General features: G+C 52.4%; 1 protein-coding gene across 1 annotated transcript; it reads right to left on the bottom strand.

Moving 5' to 3' along the window:
- Positions 1 to 511: 511 nt before the first annotated feature.
- On the bottom strand, positions 512 to 17,142 carry TMEM183A (transmembrane protein 183A). Its single transcript, XM_071578659.1, has 8 exons — positions 16,951 to 17,142; positions 15,575 to 15,664; positions 12,522 to 12,677; positions 9,246 to 9,405; positions 6,816 to 6,996; positions 3,563 to 3,643; positions 2,819 to 2,974; positions 512 to 716 (listed from the first exon to the last, which is right to left on the bottom strand). Exons 1-8 carry the CDS (start codon positions 17,078 to 17,080, stop codon positions 531 to 533), a joined length of 1,140 nt encoding a protein of 379 aa, XP_071434760.1. The 5' UTR covers positions 17,081 to 17,142; the 3' UTR covers positions 512 to 530.
- Between the last annotated feature and the right edge of the window lie 1,220 nt (positions 17,143 to 18,362).

Genomic DNA, 18,362 nt, shown 5'->3' with positions numbered 1-18,362 from the left:
TGACTTCTCTTTGAAATAATTCCTTTTTTTGATCATTTATGCCTTTTTCTTTCCTTAAGCTTGGATCTGTTGGGCTGGGAATTATTGTCCATCCCTTCTGCTTTGCTCACTGAAATTATCACACTGTGTGTGAACACAAAGGGTTTTGTTTGTAAATTGTTTCTGGAAAGCAAACTGCAAAGTTCTTGGAAAGCAAAACCTCCTGCTTCTTCCCAAACAACAGAACACAGGACCACTTTGATTAGCACCAAAAGGATTTTAAATGAACAGCTCCAGGGAGCTCCTTTCAAATCATAAAATGTCAACTTTACATAAAAGTGTGTTTACAAATAGTTTCTGCTTTACACTCAGCTCGGCCCATTACTGACCAGAAGTTATATACATACAAACTACCTCAGCAGCTTCGACCACTTGCAAGGAGACTGCAGAATTTATTTAAGAAATAAAAATAGGATTTCCTGGGTCCTAAGAACTTCTCTTCAGCCCGCCAGATTCAGCCACCTGCCGGCCCCTGCAGCCTCAGGAGGGCACTAAGCTTTGGGGGAGAAGGGGTACTGTGGGTGCCACCAATCCAGGAGCCTGACGCTGTGCACGGGGTCCAGCACCACCTGCACCCCCTGCTCCAGGCGCGGCTTCTTCCCGTTGCGCACGGGCGCGTCCTGGAACACCAGGCGCACGCGGTGGTGCCGCATGTCGGTGCTCACGTTGATGGTGAACTGCAAGAGAGGAGAGCAGGAGGGGCTCAGAAAAACAGCAGTGGAGCTCTCAACACAACACTTGTGGATTTGTTTAGAACTCCTTCTGGACTGTACAAGTATTTCAGAATCTGCAGCTCTGGTTTGCTCTGTCTGGCAACCCCAACTAATGCTGTTCTAAGGGTCGTGAAACACTGGCACAGCTGCCCAGGGCACTGGTGGAGTCACCATCCCTGCAAGTGTGCAGAAGGCCTGTGGATGTGGCACTCAGGGATGTGGTTTAGGGGTGACCACAGCAGTGCTGGGGGATGGTTGGACTTCATGGATCTTAAAGGTCTTTTCCAGTTGAAACAATTTTGTGAGTCCGTAAGTGTCTCTGGAAGCAAGTGGCTGTCAGGGGAAGTCTGGAAGTCACTTCAGAAAAATCAGTGGGGTTCTCAAAACAACATTTGTGGACTTGTTTATAATTCCTTCTGGATTGTACAAGTCCTGAAGTATTTCAGAGTCTGCAGCACTGGTTTGCTCTGTCTGGCAATCCCAAATAATGCTGCTCTACGGGTTGCAAAAGGGTTGTAAAACCTTGGCACAGCTGCCCAGGGCACTGGTGGAGTCACCATCCTGCAAGTGTGCAGAAGGCCTGTGGATGTGGCACTCGGGGATGTGGTTTAGGGGTGACCACAGCAGTGCTGGGGGATGGTTGGACTTCATGGGTCTTAAAAGGCCTTGTCTTTTCCAATCTGTCCTAGTTCAGCAGGAGGGACCAGCTAACCCTGTGTGGGGGTGATCAAAGCTGTGTATTCTACCCCCTCTGTTCATTCCCCAAGGTCAATGGGCCATTAGCAGCAGCTGCCCAGGGAGCCATTATCACCTTCACATCCAGCCTGAGGGGGGCGGAGCTGCTAATGGGCCATCAACAGTTCAACACCCCCTGGCTCCCAGAGTTAATCACCCATTGTGTGAGTCCCCGCCCAGGGGGAGGGACTGGTTGCTCCCTGAGGGTACATAAGTGGTGGGTAAGAAAACCTTGGGAATGTCTCGTTGGATCCAGAGCAGCAGCAGGACCTCGACAGGAGGAGATCCCCGCTCTCGCCCAGACCACAGCCCTTGCCTGCACCAACAGGTTTTTTCTTTTCCTTTTGCTCTGGACTTGGGGGAACCTCAGGGGTCTCAGCACAAGGGCAAACAAACCCCCTTGGGTTTGTGCCCCAGGACACTGGGTTATACTGCTGGGGTTTTGTGAGTTGAAAGCCATTTCCCTTTTGTGTCAGTGTTGTTATTGTAATATTATTATTAAATTGTAGCTCTGACTTATAATCTCTCTCGTGGTGAGTTCATTTCCCCTGCTGGTTCACCTTTAAACCAGCACACAATCAAAACAATTTTATCAGTCTGTGATTCTAAGTGACTCTGGAGGTAAGTGGCTGTCAGGGGAGGTCTGGAAGTCCCTACCCCACTCCTCAGTAAAGCCAGACTGAGCCCCTCCTGGGCACAGGCCACTTCTGAAGCCCTGGCTCACAAGCACAGCCCGTTGTTCCCCAGGGCACTGCCCAGCCCTCCTGCTCTGCTGCTGTCTGGAGCCCAGTGTGGGGGCTTTGCCCCAAAGCTGCTCTTCCTCCCAGTTAGGGACCAAACACACATTCAAAGAGTCTGCTCATATGGGATCTTCCCCTCAGAATGTACTGCCAGGAAGGAGGTATTTTTTGAGGAGGGCAGAGCTCCACCTCTCCTGCCCCCTCCCTCTCAAACTGCTGCAGTTCTGGTAACCAACCTGCCCTCACACACTGCACAACCACAGCTCCCTACAGATTCTCTACATCCTCTATATTTACTGTCCAAAATAGGGAAGAGCCAATGGAAATGGAGAAGTTAAACTGAGCTCCTCAGCATCTTCTGTCCATTAAACACAAGATTCCTGGAACTGGTTTGCTGATGGAGCACTGGGATTTACACAGCCCCAAAGAGGCACCAGCTGGGATTCCTGGGGTTGTTCTGTGCAGGGCCAGAAGTTGGACTCCACGATCCTTGTGGGTCCCTTCCAAGCCAGGAGAGTCCATCATTTTAGGTGCCTTCTCCTTACAGAAGCCTCACCTGCAAGGCCTGGCCAGCAGCTTTGCCCCACTCACCAAGGTAAACGTCATGCCCATGACGATTGGCACGAAGATGAAGTTGAAGGTGGTGATCTGCAGCAGGCAGCAATCCTGATCCGGGTTTGTGTGCACTTCCTCGTACTGGATGGGGGGCTGCAGACCTTTGCAACACTTGCTCTTAAATCTGGGGGACTTGAAAGAAAGAGAGGTTGGTTTAGCCAAGCAGGTTCTCGACACCTCCCCACGTGTCTGGGCAAAGTGTTCCATGAGCAACACAGAGCCATCACTCAGGACAGGCAGCACCAATTCCTTAGAGGGGAAAGCTGCAGGATTCCCAAGGCTGCCTGGAATTACTGGCTTCTCCCAAGACCTGTTCCTGGAGGTTTTTCCTGGCTTTCTTCATTTCTCTGAGAGATCTTTGCCATGGTAAAACAAGAAGTTTCAGATTTTGGTCAACATTTTGACCACTTCAGTCAAACAGCTGGGTTTTGGTAGTAAGTTTTAGCAGTGACACGTCAAAGACGAGGTTATTTGAGGTAACAAATGATCCACACCTTATAGCAGAGAAAGGATATCAAAGGAGGCAATAAAAATGTGGGATTCTAAATGTCCTGATAACACAGACTGAAAACTGAGTGTAGTTTCAGAATGTGCTTTAGTTTACCATGGGAATCAGGCTTTCTCTTTATCATAAAAAGTCTACACCTTCCCTTCTACCACCCTGAAAAATAATTCCTGCTTCAAACAAAAGTCACAGCCAATCTGGTTCTTCTTTCATACCTGCTTTTTGAACTTGAAGTTGAATTCCCACATTGCTTCTTGTCTGTTCCCTACAATCTTTTTGCACCAGAAAAGCAGACACTGAGGTGGAAAAAAGAAACACAGAATTATGAAACCCTTTAGAGGCACCACTTTAAATAAGTTTTAGCAGAGCATAAAGGCTTTCAGTTACAAACAGAATTACACAGGAGCAATTAGGAGCCATTTATTCCAATCAATCATGTTCAAAGAACACTCCCAGCAGTTTAGGTCTCCCAGTTTCAAGTGGTCCAACTCCTCATGCAACTGTACAATACCACACACAGCCACTGATGTGCCAAAGAGAAAAATCCTGTTGTGCCATTTATGCCTTTCCCAAGGCAGGGATGAGTCGTGCAGATTCACCCATTTCCTCTACCAGGAACTGCCATTAAACTCCAAACAAGGTTAAAGAGAGGAACAGCTGAAAACAGAGTAAGGATCAAGAAAAGGATCCAGAGAGAAATGAAAAGACATCTAAACTATGGGGTGATGGATGAGGAAGTTCCTAAGCCACTGTGGTGTCAAACCTTGACATCACCAGGCACTGCCTGTCATTGCTCAGAGTACAAACCACTGCCAGGACAGCACAGTCTGACCAACCTCCTACCCCTTTGTCTAAAGAAAAGGAGTAAAAAGCCTCAAACAGCCCCTGAGGTCACCAGCACTGCCTTCCCACACACACGTAGCACCAGAGTCCTCCACTTTCACCTGGTTATCCCTGTGTGAGCCACAGGCTCACCCCAGCATCCAGCACTTCCTCTAGAGCAGGAGTCCCAGCAGAACTCCTGCAGGAAACTGGGTGGGAGGGAAACTCCCTGCCTGGCAGTCAGCAGAAGCAACTGGCCCTCAACAGCCAAGGAAAGAAGGTGGCAAGTCAGTCCAGCCATCCCTCAGAGCATTTCTACAGGAGAGGTGCCAGCCCACCACAGCTGGTCTTACCTTCCACCAGTGTCAGCAGGAAAAGGAGGAACAACTGGGTGAGGAGAAGTCCCTGCGAATCACACACAGTCTCTCCTGAAGAGGGAATGCCTGGCTGGGCTGCAGGGTGCAGCACACACCTCATTTCACTCTGGGACAGAGTGACCCCAATGAAACAAAGCCAGAGTCAGCCTTCACCTCGAGGGCTCCAAAATTGGAACCACAGGTGATACAGGACCCTCTACTTCAACTCTGAGTCATGTCCATAAACAAGAGTCCTTAAAGGACCTTTATCTCCACAAGAGGTGACCAACAAAGCCATGTGGAGCCAAGCTCAGAAACACCGTGACAAAGCAGCCCTCAATTTTTTTTCCAATAAAAACATTCTCCAGATCTTTTTTAAACTCAGGTGGGCAGCGGGTGCTGCTGAGTTTAACTCCACCACCACTCGTGGTTCACCTGCAGAGACAGCCTGGCCCAGCAGCTCGTTTGGTCACGGCAAGTAGTGAAGCACAAAACGGTCAGTACCTCCCAAGGGGCAGAGGATGTCCTCGGGTCAGCCGTCCTGCCCTTCAGACGCGCCGTGCTCCGCCAAAAATTAGGGGGTGTCTTTAAAGGGCAAACACCTCTGCTGACACCATAACGGCTCCAGTGTCCCACACAAGCTAGGCTAGGGAAAGAAAAAAGGAAATTAAAGAGGAAAAGCTGCATTGGACAACACCAGGCTCTGGGCTCTCCTCTTGCCACATGCAGTTTAGGGAGGTGTTGCCGTTAGTTTGAACGACCCGTAAAGGTACAACCAAAGCCCATGGAAGCCAGAAGGAGGGGAGGCAGTGTCAGAGCCTCCTTCAAACCCTCTGTGCCAAGGAATTTCTGTGCACAGGCACACAGCTGGAGCTCAGAGTCCTGCAATGCCATGGTACAGCAAGACCAGACTCAGGATGGCTCTTTCATGCTCCAAGGTTTTAGGTCAATCTGCTCTGACAAAGCCTCTCATCGCCATTGCATTTCCTTTTTTAAAAGCTGAACAACAAGAAGCTGCACTTAACAGATGTTCCTCTAACCATTAGTAGGAGAAGCACTAGCAGTGGGCACCAAAGCCGTTATGATGTCAAGGTGAATCCTTCCCAAATGCCCTGCCAGCATTGTCCTGGGGTTTCCAGCTCTTACTGCCACTGCAGACCCGAGCAGTGGTAGGAGGTGGGCTCAGGACTAGAGTTAACTTGAAACTTCCTCAAAACGTTTTGTTTTTTTAATCTTTTAAGAGCACTGATCCTCCAAGTGGGGATTGAGGAAGAGCACGAAGAGCTCTGGATGCAGAGCTAAGACCACACACAGATCCGTGTGTGCTTTTTTCCCTGTGCTGCAGCACCACCTGCCTGTGTGCTGCTGGATGCTCCCTGAGCCTGGGACAGCCTTTCCAGTCCCACCCAGGGAGAGGAAGGGAGGAAGGAACAAAGCGGGGATGTCACCTATGGATAGATGAGGTTGTTCTATTTTGAATGGAAAAGGAAGTACAACTCCTGAACCAAATCCACTTCAGCTCCAAAAACCTCATTCACCAGGTTTTTGACCTTGGATTTGGAGGGTGGAGAATTCACATTGTTGCTGAAGCTGCTCACAGAGTATCAGCCAGTTGCAAGTAAGAAACCAAACGAGCCACAGAGACATTTCAGAGTTAATGGTCAACAGCAACTAAACAGGAATGGTGCAAGTGCTGCAAGCTGGGTCAGCACAGGGAAATACCTGCCCACACCAGAGACAAAGGCTTTACAGCCCAACACAAGTACAGGCCCAGGCCCAAAGCAGTCACTGGCTCTGCACATCTGCCATGCTAACCACCCTGGCACTACCCTCCCTCACCCCGATACCCGACCACGGATGACCTACAGGAAGGCAGCACGACATGACTCCTGGCTACCAGTGTCACTCCGGAGCTCTCCACATGCCTCTTACGGAGAAAAGACGTACTCTGACAGACAGTGTCAGAATAAAGCAGAAGATACAAAAGCTGATCTGTGGAGCCTCCTTTCAGAGGAGGGGAGAGCTGCAAACATGCCAGGCAGTTCTCACAGCCAGTGAAGCGAGTGCCCTTTTGCTGGTTACAGACGTGCTGTGGTAGGACTTGAGCAGAAGTTATTCCAAAGAGTAACTACAGACATAAACAACCAGCACACTTAGAAATCCCTGCTCCAAGTTAATAACCAAGCTTTGCTGGTGACCATCTAAACATCCTCTAGAAAGAAAACAATCCAAGGCAAACAGAACCAGCAACACCTCAGGTATGTCCCACTTCCTCTGCGACCCCACTTACTCTGGAGTTTTTTAAAGTGCTGGGAGTAGTGTCTGGAATAGCTGGATTCCTGGAGAGGCGGGAGGCGAAGGGCTCGTACATGTGGTAGAGCGAGCGGATGACGCAGGCGCGGAGGCAGTGCAGCTTCTCCATGGACTCCGGGCGCAGGCGCAGCGGCAGGTACGCGTCCAGGCTGTAGTGCCTGAGGGCCAAGCACAAACCCAGCCTGAGCTGCGGGGCACAGCACCAGGCACAGAGCCAGCCCAGGGCAAAAGGGGACAGCTGACTGAGCAGAGGAGCTCTGGGCAACACCCTGAGAGCTGTGAGGGTGTTGTGCTGCTCTGTGTGGCACCCTGTGACCTGCACCGGACAGGTTTCCAGCACACGCACCTCTCCTGGAATAGTGGGGCAGTTTTGGGCACCACAATGTAAGATATAAAACCATTAGAAGGGCGTCCAAAGGAGGGCAATGAAGATGGTTCAGGGCCTGGAGGGGCAGCGTGGGAGGACACTGAGGGCACTTGGTGCGTTCAGCTGCAGAAGAGGAGACTGAGGGGAGACCTCATTGCAGGTACAACTTCCTTGGCAGGGGCAGAGGAGGGGCAGACACTGAGCTCTGCTCTGTGGGGACCAGGGACAGCACCCAGGCAATGGCCTGGAGTTGTGTCAGGGCAACGTTGGGTTGGGTATCAGGAAAAGGTTCTTCCCCCAGAGGGTGGTGGGCACTGACCAGGCTCCCCAGGGCAGTGGGCACAGCCCCAAGGCTGACAGAGCTCCAGGAGTGATGGATGATGCTCTGGGGCACAGGGTGGGACTCCTGGGGACGGGTCTGGGCAGGGCTGAGGGTGGGACTTGCTGATCCTTGGGGTCCCTCCCAGCTCAGCACGTTCTGTGGTATCATGCTGCAATTTCCCAATTAATTCCCAGCAGACAATTTGCCTGGAGGCACCAGACAGGGATTGAGCTGCTGAGCTGGGCACTGCCTGAGGAGCCTGAACTCTGCGCTCCAGGGCCACTCTTTGATCAGATCCCAAAGGAGCCCTTGCTGGGGACTGTCCCACTAAAAACCAGGGGTAGGGATGACCATGGATGCTCTCTGCCCTGTGCCCTTGCTGCTTGTGCCTCCCGGGCAACAGTCAGAGCAATGTAAAGAAAATGTTTAGTCCTGAAGGAAAAACCCGGTGACATGTCCTGGGACAGGAGGATTTATTTCCAGTTCTGACCCCCTCTGTCCTTTTTCTCTGGCTTTAACTTACTTCTGCCACTGTACAGCTTCCAAATGCCTTGGTTCCTTTCAGGTCCCCCTAACTACAGGAAGGTGGCCATGACCAGAGCTCAAGGTAGGACAAGTTGATCACCAATGATGTCGCTGCCATTCAGGAAGGGGACAGCTCTGACCCTGCCCTAAGTACCTGCAGCGCTTCACACACACACACACAAGTGCTGGGCCATGGAGAGCAGAAAAGCTCTGAGATCTTACAGGGAACATACAGGAATACACCACACAGATCCACTTCCAGACCCAAGAAAGATGTAACATTAGAATCAAGGATTGGTTTGGACTGGAAGGAACCTTAAAGCTGCTCATTCCACACCCTGCCATGGGCAGGGACACCTTCCACTGTCCCAGGTTGCTCCAAGCCCTGTCCAACCTGGCCTTGGACACTGCCAGGGATGGGGCAGCCACAGCTTCTCTGGGCAACCTGTGCCAGGGACTCACCACTCTCTGAGTAAGGAATATTTTCCTAACATCTAACGTAACTCTGCCCTCTGTCAGTTTAAACCCCCTTCCCTTTGTCCTGTCACTATCTACCCACACAAAAAGTCCCTCCCCCTTCTTTTTACAAGCCCCCTTAAGGGACTGGAAGGCCACAGGGAGCCTTGTTTAGCCTGGAGAAGGCTCAGGGGAGACCTTGTCACTCTCTACAACTTCCTGACAGGAGGTTGTAGCAAGGTGGGAATTGGTCTCTTCTCCCAGACAGTAGAACAAGAGGGGCTGAAGCTCTGCCAGGCGAGGTTTAGGTTGGATATAGAAAGAAATTCTTTACAGATAGAGTGCTCAGGCATTGGAATGGGCTCTCCAGAGAGGAGGTGGATTCTCCATCCCTGGAGGTGTTTAAGGTGAGACTGGACGTGGCACTGAGTGCCCTGGGCTGGTGATCACAGTGGGGTTGGATCAAGGGTTGGACTTGATGAACTCGGAGGTCTCTTCCAACCCAGTTCATTCTATGATTCTATGATTCTCTTCTCCAGGCTGAACAACCCCAGCTCTCAGTTTGTAGGAGAGGGATATTCCATAATTCCTTGCCAAACAAGGCCCACAACACCTCATCAATACACAAATACAGGGCCCTGGCCTGTAGGGAATTATTCCCTTATTTCCAGCTCTGCTGAGAGCTGCTCATTGCTGAAGGCTCCTACAAACAGTTTAAAAACTCTCTCAAGTCTCACCTTCTGTAGAGCCTGGTCCAAAAGGCAGCAGTGCAAGTCACAGTCCAGGCTTTCTTGCAAATCAGAGAAAACCTGACAATGTCTTCAGGGCGAATGTAGGAAGCCAAGAGCAGCCAGATGTCGATGGGATACTCCTCTCCACCTCCCCCTTCGGCACTTTCTAGATGCAAGGGAGGTGTGTTAGAGGAGTGAAGAACATCTGTACCAAGTCACACCTCCACGTGCTTCACTCCTGGTAGCACAGGGAAGCAGCTGAATGATGGACAGTCAGCCCAACAAACCCAAGGAAGAACAAGGTCAGCATCACTGCTGTTGTTTCCACACCCACAACACCCCTTTGTTGGACACCGGCCATTATTATCCCTGTATTGGCTGCATGAGTGGCTTAAGTGGCAGATTCAGAGTCATTCAGGCTGAAAGGGTCCTCTGGGGGGGTTCTAATCCAACAGCCAGCTCAAAGCAGGCACAATTAGAACGTTCTGTTTGGGATCTTGTCCCATCAAGTTCTGACTGTGTCCAAGGATGGAATCCCAAAGCCTTTCTGGCCCCTCTTTCAATGCCTGACCCTTTCACAGCTAAAATACCACACTGAAGTGGAGAAGTAAAAACTGAGTGGGAAATAAAGAGGCAACTTTATACAAAGGAGGGATGAATTCCTGCATTTTTAATCAAAGCTGCTCATTTAACAGGACACCAAAACTGCTTTACACTGAAGTCCCTGAGCATTAAGACACTGGTGAGTTTATCAATTCTTTGTCCCAGTGGTCACAATATTTTTGTGGGAGCTCTGTCAGGGGAGAAAAACAATTCCCTCCTGCAACTGGCAATCAGCTGCTTGCCTTAAATCTCTAATTTCATTAAAGCTTCTTGGATGGGAAACTTGATTGCAATTCAGTCTGTTCTTCCCCTCAGAGGTGTCAGAACTGCTCCTCCAGAATTGAGGGTTCAGACACTCCTTTCACTCCCGTGGTGTTTTTAGGTTTACACCAGATGTTTTTCTACAAACGCTGCTCCAGCTTTCAGAGAAAAAATACTTCTAAAGAATATAAATAGCTAAACAATAGTGAGCATTAGGGATGTTAAGGAAAGAGAAAGAAAACACAACTTGCAGGGAGTGCTAACAAGAAAAGCTGCTATGAGGCCTGTGGCATAGAGGAGCTGTTTGCCAGATCTAATCCTGAGACAGCAGGTTAATAACAAAGGGCAGGTCTTTATCCTCATGTGATAATTGCCAGAGAAAGCTCTGGACTGATCACTTCCCCACAGCACTTCAGATTTATGGCAGGCACACCCACAACAGGCTGCAAAATCCACCCTGCTGGGTCAGCTCTGGCTCAAGGAGTCACCAAACTTCCCACTCTGAACTCAAAAGCATCACTGGTCTAGCACCATTCTTTACTTCCTAAACATGTAGCAGAAATAAGACAAGGCTGTAGTAGAACAGAATAGTCTTTCCACACTCAAACTCCACCCACTCAGGTATTATTTTGCCAGGAACCTGAAGGATCTCTTAATAAAAGAGGTTAAACTCCCAGAGGAGTGCTGTGCACCTGCAGTCTGTGGTTAATGTTGATGTGTTATAGAAATCAGCATAAAGCTCAAGAAAATTAGTTAAAATTTGTTTCTCATCCTGAAAGCAACCTGTTAGTAGAAACTTCTGCAGGGTTCCACAGTGCAGGAGAGCAGTTTGATGCTTACACTGCATTGCAAATGGAATTCTAGAGTTGCACAAAGACTAAATGCTGAGGGATCCATCTCCCTGGAATTAACCTGCTGTGATGCCAACAGGATCAAATGCACTTCCTTGCTGGAACAAGAGCCCTCTGAACTCATTTGTAACAAAACACAGCCTTGAAAATAGAGCTTGTATTTTGCCAACACTGTATCCTGGACAGCAGCAGGTCACCCCCAAAGCAAATCTGTTTTCACCAACACAAGCTCAGTGAAGCAACATGTCCAGTGGCAAAGTTTTGCAACTCTGGAAGAGCAGTGTTTGTTTTCCAAGGCTCGGAGAGATATTTATTTAAAAGCAAGGAGCTCTCAGGCTTTGATTTCACACCCCAGGCTCTGCCTTTGTGCAAATACAGCCCCTCTGACCAGCTGAGGGAGCTGGGGGTGTTTAGCCTGGAGAAGAGGAGGCTCAGAGGTGACCTCAGCACTGTCTGGAACTCCCTGAAGGGAAGTTCTGGCCAGGTGGGGGTTGGTCTCTTCTCCCAGGCACTCAGCAATAGGATCTATGGGGTTCTATGGGGGGTCCATGGGAGTCTATAGGGGTGTGTGAGGGTCTATGGGGTGCATGGGGGTCTAAGAGCATCTATAGGAGATCTATGGGGCATCTATGGGAGGGTCTATGGGGAGTCTGCGGGGGTATATGGGGGGTCTATAGGATTCTATAGGGTATCTATAGGGGGTGTGAGGATCTGTGGGGTCTATGGGGGTCTCTGGGGAGTCTATAGAGGGTCTATGGGGGGTCTATGGGGGATCTGTGGGGGGTGCGTGAGGATCTATGGGGTGTATGGGGGTCTATGAGCATCTATAGGGGGCCTATGGGGGGGTCTATGGGATTCTATAGGGCTCTATAGGGGTGTGTGAGGATCTATGGGGTGTATGGGGGTCTATGGGATTCTGTAGGGGGTGTGTGAGCATCTATGGGGGGCTATGGGGGGTCTGTGGGATTCTATAAGGCCCCAGGCACTCAGCAATAGGACAAGGGGGCACGATGGGCTCAAGCTCTGCCAGGGGAAATTGAAGTTGGAGATCAGAAAAAAATTCTTTGCAGAGAGAGTGCTCAGGGATTGGAATGGGCTGCCCAGAGAGGGGGTGGATTCCCCATCCCTGGAGGGTTTTCAACTGAGCTTGGCCGTGGCACTGAGTGCCATGATCTGGTAAAGGGACTGGAGTTGGACCAAGGGTTGAACTTGCTGATCTCAGAGGTCTTTTCCAACCCAATCCATTCTGTGGATGTGGCACTGAGTGAGAATCCACCATGTCTTGATCCAACCCCACTGTGATCACCAGCCCAGGGCACAGAGTGCCCTGGGCTGGTGATCACAGTGGGGTTGGATCAAGGATGGGACTTGCTGATCTCAGAGGTCTTTTCCAACCCAATCCATTCTCTGATTCTAAGTGCCAGGAGGTTTCCAAGTGACTGACCCCTCAGCATTTCCTTGTGCACACGCAGGTTACAGAATGCCCCGGGAGCAGCCCCCAAATCCCAAGCACTGCCAGGAGGAGATGCAGCAGGAGCCCAGAGTGCCAGGAGAGCTGTGACCACACCTTTGTGCCTTTTGCTCTTCTTTTTCCTGGAGGCAGCCCGCCCATTGATGCTCTCCTTTGTATCCATCTCATCGCTGCTGTCACAGGACTCTCCTGACACAGACAGAACTTCCTCAGCAGGAACACAGGAAGCTTCCAAACCACACAGGGATTTCACTGGAATGACAAACGGCACGGTAAGTACAACAGCAGAGAGGAAAAGGTGGTCCAAGTTCAGGAGATCCTTCAGTGGAACCACTGCCTTAAAGCTTCCTGGTGAGTGACACAAGCAAGTAAATCCTGCTCAAGGATTACCTTGTCAGGGACAATTAGCAGGGGTGAGTGAACTGGAAACAAAATTATTTGCCTTCTTGTTTTAAAGAATGAACAATGAGGATGATTAGGAGCACATTATGTAGATCCTTCTGGTTTAGCTGTAGCTCTGCACAATTCTGAACAAAACAACAGGCTCTTTCTGCAGGGGTAAGAACTGTCTTGAGTGGCCACAGTTCAGCCTGGAGCCAGCACCTACTCTGGAAATGTTTTATCAGCACAGAGAAGGCACACTCCCTTCTCAGCAGGACAAACAGATCCTGTGGCTGATGACACACAGTCCATCAGTGAAATAACTCAGTGCCAAGCACACAGGAGCTCCACTTACCCTGGAATGTAGTGAAAGGAAAGGCTTTGGCCTAACGAAGCAAACAGCAAGTCGAGTCAGCTGGGATTTGTTTTGGGTTGAGGGTTTTTTCCTGCCTTTGGAGGCATGGTCAGAATCCTTCCTTGTTCAGAAGGATTAGTTTTAAAAGTTCATCTGTAAACTGAGGAGTCAATAGGGCAGAAAAATCCACATGAGTCAGTAATGACAGTGTTGGAAAATAAAAGGTGTGGTCCTGTGTGGGGCACTGTCAGACACTGGCACTGTCACAGCTGCACAAACTCTGCAGAGAGTCTGTAAAATTCACTCAGGAGCTGAATTTCAATCCAGCTTGCTGGGTGGAGAACAGCACTGCTACCAAGAGGCACCTGCCCATGCCAGAGGGGGCTGGCACTGCTCAAGCTTTTCTGCCTTAACACGAACCACAGCCCAGGAAGGTTTTCTACGTCTCATCTGCAGTCACCAGAGCCACTGGAGAGCAAGATGTGCTACTTGAATCACAGGGGCAGAGTAGCAGAAAACAGAAACAACAACAAAAAAAGAAACTGATCACAAATAAATTCAGGTGAGAGATATTCCCATTTCTAACCACTAAACAAGGTTTCAAAATGGTAATACAGAAGAAGGAAAGAGTCTCAAGACAGAGCTTGACTGTACCCACAAACTAGAGACACCTTCAGTGCTTTGCTAAGCCTGTTCTACCTCCTTTTGCACTGTTTACTCTGTACACTGGATGCACCCGTGGTATCTGAATGCATTCATGGTATCTGGATGCACTCATGGCACATAAAACCCAAAACCTACAGCCCTCTCCACATGACATTTTCTAGGCAAAAAGACAGAGAAATAGATGGCAACACAAATGAGTGATGACATCAAACACAGCCAAGCCAGGGAGGACAAAGTGACAGGGACTCAGAGAGGGGTTTAGGAGAAGAACCACCACACTCTGCAAAGGAAAGACCAGCCTCTGAATCAAAACCACACAAGTCTATCAACAGTGGGTCAGGCTGCACTGCAATCCTGCAGGGGCACCCTCTCCATCTCCCAGCTTCAATCCCCCCCATCCTGAGAGGTAGAATGGGTAGGAAAAAAGCCCAGGAAAACTCCCCCTGGCCCTCAGTCCCCTCCCTGTGGGAGGCTCCCTGGCTGGCAGTCACACCCAGCTCCACAGTTACTCTGAGCCAAGATCCTCGAGGGCAGGGAGGCCAAAGGCTGCAGCCCCCGGGGCAGAGGCTCCCGCCCCACTCGTGGCACCCCAGGCTGCCACAGACACGGCTGGGCCAGATAAGGTTGCAGCAGGTCATGGCTGCACCAGATAAGGCTGGAGCACAGCCCTGAGGAGGAGAGATCTCGAATCCAGAGGGGAAACCCACTGCAAAGACCTGAGAAAGGGGTGGGCAGGGAACTGCTGTGAGCTGGAACCATCAGGATGGTGTGGAAGTGAGCCAGGAACAGAGCAGGATTTTAGGGAAGGGACAAAGCAGGTGATGCTGGATGCAGGGACTCGGGTGGGGCAGGGGGAAAGAAACAACAGCAGTTTGCCAGTGTGATGCTGAAGTGCAGTGCTTTGCTTCAAAAACAGAGAATACACAAGGGTCAGCAGGAGAGGGAATGGAAGAGGAAGACCCAGGCCTATACCAAAGGAGGCAACAAAAGAGGGATGTTTCCAATCTTAAGAGCTGGAGAAGCAGCAGCTCAAAAGGATATTCACCAGCATCACTGATCCTGACAGAATTCATGCAAAGAGCAGATTTTCTTTACATGTAACATTTCAGCAACAACCCAAGAGTTTCCCCATATGAACAGTTCAGTCATCACAGTCAACACAACAACGTCCCCCTCCAAACTGTGTGACCAGCTCCTTTCCAGAGTCAAGGCCTAAACTTTAACATTTCTCAAGCAAATGGGGTGTGTTGGTTCAGAAAGCTCCCAGTTGAGGAGGAAGTAGATAACAAAATAATGCAATACCTTCCCAGGAAACCCCTTGTTTTACAAAGTTCCCCAAGAAACAGCAACACTCTCCCAAGACCTCCCTGCAGCACACGTTTGCCAGAACTGTCACAACCTCACTGCCACTGCAAAGACTTTTACCTGCTGATAAAGTTGTCTACTTTTTATATGAGGTAATAAAGCAATAAAGAGTTTTATTCTGTTATTTTCTGCTTCAAACAGGAGATGACACCCAAGGCCTTCTATTTCAGGCACCAGCAAAGACTCAGCAATTCCTACTGGACTTGCAGCAGCCTTGCTGCAACCTCCTGTCTGAGCCCTCACCACCTGATTCTGCAGAGCAGCACAGGCTCATTTTCAGCACTAAATGACACACATTCTCTCAGGTTAGGGAAGGGGAGTTTCCCACCCCATGCAGAGGTGGAGGCAGCCTGGGGCAGGCAGGCCCCCGGGGCAGACTCACCTTCCTGCTGCACTGCATTGGCCACAGCCTTCTTCACCCTTCCAGACTTCACCACAGCTGGGTCCGAGTTGGCATAATCTGCCACCGTCACTGCAGAGGGTGGGACACAGGGGGCAGGGGCATTAGGGATTACAGGGCAGGGGACAGAAGGGCTGAGAGCCACGGTGCCTGAAAGGGACAGACCCCAGAGCAGCAGAGGCTCCAGCAGGAGATGCACACGCAGGAAAACGAGTCCCAGCAGAGAGGTCCAGGCCAGGGCTCCCCGGCAAGTCTCTACCCCAGCCCAACAGTCTACCAGGCCCAGGGGAGCCACCTCATGCCCAGCCCAGCCCAGATCCCCCTCTCCCACCACCAAACCCCAGAACCCCACTAACACCCGGCCTAACCGGAGCCTGGCTGATTCCCCAAGTCCCAGGCTCTTTGTACCCAGGCAGAGCTCTCATTCCCACCCACCAGGCCAGATCCCCCTCTGCCCACCAGACACACTCTCCCCACAACCCGAGTGGGCTGTGCTCACCTCCCAGGTGGGGCTGGACTGTCCTGCCCCTCAGACCCTCAGCCAGGCCAAGCCCAGGCCCCTCAACCTCCTCCTCTTTCAGACCCCAAACACAGGCCCAGGCCCAGGCCCAAGACCAAGCCCCACAACCATCTCCTCTCTCTGGCCCTAACGCAGGTCCGGGCTCTGCTCTGCAGACACCACAGGCCAAGGTAGGACCGAGCCGGGCCCGGCTCCTCTCATGTCCCGCTGCCCTCAGCACCCGCTCCAGGCTCAGACCCTTTCCCTTCACGCTCTCTCCCTTCACGCCTTCTCCCCTCACACCCTTTCCCCTCTCCCCTCACACCCTTTCCCCTCTCCCCTCACACTCTCTCCCCTCACACCCTTTCCCCTCTCCCCTCACACTCTCTCCCCTCACACCCTTTCCCCTCTCCCCTCACACTCTCTCCCCTCACACCCTCTCCCCTCACACCCTCTCTCCTCTCACCATCTCTCCTCACACCCTTTCCCCTCTCCCCTCACACCCTTTCCCCTCTCCCCTCAAACTCTCTCCCCTCACACCCTCTCCCCTCTCCCCTCACACCCTCTCCCCTCACACCCTCTCCCCTCTCCCCTCACACCCTCTCCCCTCTCCCCTCACACCCTCTCCCCTCTCCCCTCACACCATCTCCCCTCTCCCCTCACACCCTTTCCCCTCTCCCCTCACACCATCTCCCCTCTCCCCTCACACCCTTTCCCCTCTCACCATCTCCCCTCTCCCCTCTCCCCATCTCCCCTCTCCCCTCACACCCTTTCCCCTCTCCCCTCACACCCTCTCCCCTCTCCCCTCTCCCCCGTCCCTCCCGCCCCGCTCCCGGCCCCGCTCCGGGCCGTGTCTCACCGCGCTCAGAGCACACATCGTCGGCGCGGAACTTGAGGCGCTTGCGGGCGGCCCTGCGGGGCATGGCGGCGGTGCCGGGGTTGGTGGCGGTGTTGGTGGCGGTGGCGGCGGGGCGGCCGCGCGGGGCCATGTCCGGCCGGGCCCCGCGGGGACAGCGGGGACAGCGGGGACAGCGCCCGCCCCGCGACAGCGCGTCACGGCCGCGACAGCGCGCGCGGGTGACGTCACCGCGAAACGGGGGAGGGACACGGCCACCCCCAGTCCGATCAGAAACGGGGGTGGGTGAAGGAACTGCCCCTCCCAGTGACGGGGGATCCCCCCCTCCCAGTTCTCCCATTAACGGGGTATCCCCCACCACCCCCCAGTTCTCCCAGAAACGGGGGGACTTCAGGGGGTCCCTCCCAGTAACGGGGGAATCTCAGGAGGTCTCTCCCAGTAAGGGGAGTGGGTGAAGGAACTGCCCCTCCCAGTAACGGGGGATCCCCCCGCTCCCAGTTCTCCCAGTAACGGGGGGACTTCAGGGAGTCCCTCCCAGTAACGGGGGGAATCTCAGGAGGTCTCTCCCAGTAAGGGGAGTGGGTGAAGGAACTGCCCCTCCCAGTAACGGGGGATCCCCCCGCTCCCAGTTCTCCCAGTAACGGGGCAACCTCAGGGGTCCCTCCCAGTTCTCCCATTAAAGGGGTACCCCCCCACCCCCCAGTTCTCCCAGAAACGGGAGGACCTCAGGGGGTCCCTCCCAGTAACGAAGGGAACCTCAGGGGTCCCTCCCCGTAAGGAGGGTGGGTGAAGGAACTGCCCCTCCCAGTAACGGGGAGACCTCAGGAGGTGCCCCCCCAGTAAGGGGGATGGGTGAAGGAACTGCCCCTCCCAGTAATGGGGGATCCCCCCTCCCAGTTCTCCCAGTTAACGAGGGGACCTCAGGGGGTCCCTCCCACTAAGGGGAGTGGGTGAAAGAACTGCCCCCTCCCAGTAACGGGCGTGGGTGAAGGGACTGCCCCCTCCCAGTTCTCCCAGGAATAAGGGGACCTCAGGGGGTCTCCCCCAGTAAGGAGGGTGGGTGAAGGAACTGCCACTCCCAGTTCCCCCAGTAACGGGGTGGGGGGGGGACCTCAGAGGGTCCCTCCCAGTAACGGGTGGGTGAAGGAACTGCCCCTCCCAGTTCTCCCAGTTAACGAGGGGACCTCAGGAGGTCCCTCCCACTAAGGGGAGTGGGTGAAGGAACTGCCCCCTCCCAGTAACGGGGGTGGGTGAAGGAACTGCCCCCTCCCAGTTCTCCCAGTTAACAAGGGGACCTCAGGAGGTCCCTCCCACTAAGGGGAGTGGGTGAAGGAACTGCCCCCTCCCAGTAACGGGGGTGGGTGAAGGAACTGCCCCCTCCCAGTTCTCCCAGTTAACAAGGGGACCTCAGGAGG

This window comes from Pithys albifrons, chromosome 28 (assembly GCF_047495875.1).
Source record: "Pithys albifrons albifrons isolate INPA30051 chromosome 28, PitAlb_v1, whole genome shotgun sequence".
Classification (NCBI taxonomy): domain Eukaryota; kingdom Metazoa; phylum Chordata; class Aves; order Passeriformes; family Thamnophilidae; genus Pithys; species Pithys albifrons.
Note: the sequence above shows the minus strand (reverse complement) of the source record. Positions and strands in the feature narration are given on the sequence as shown.

What these genes read in the sequence shown, in the direction of transcription:
- TMEM183A (XM_071578659.1), bottom strand. Translation starts at nt 17,080, where the DNA reads ATGGCCCCGCGCGGCCGCCCCGCCGCCACCGCCACCAACACCGCCACC. An exon ending in CGATGTGTGCTCTGAGCGCG is followed by an intron (nt 15,665 to 16,950) that starts GTGAGACACGGC and finishes CACCCTCTGCAG; the next exon opens with TGACGGTGGCAGATTATGCC. An exon ending in TGGACCAGGCTCTACAGAAG is followed by an intron (nt 6,997 to 9,245) that starts GTGAGACTTGAG and finishes CTTGGCCCTCAG; the next exon opens with GCACTACAGCCTGGACGCGT.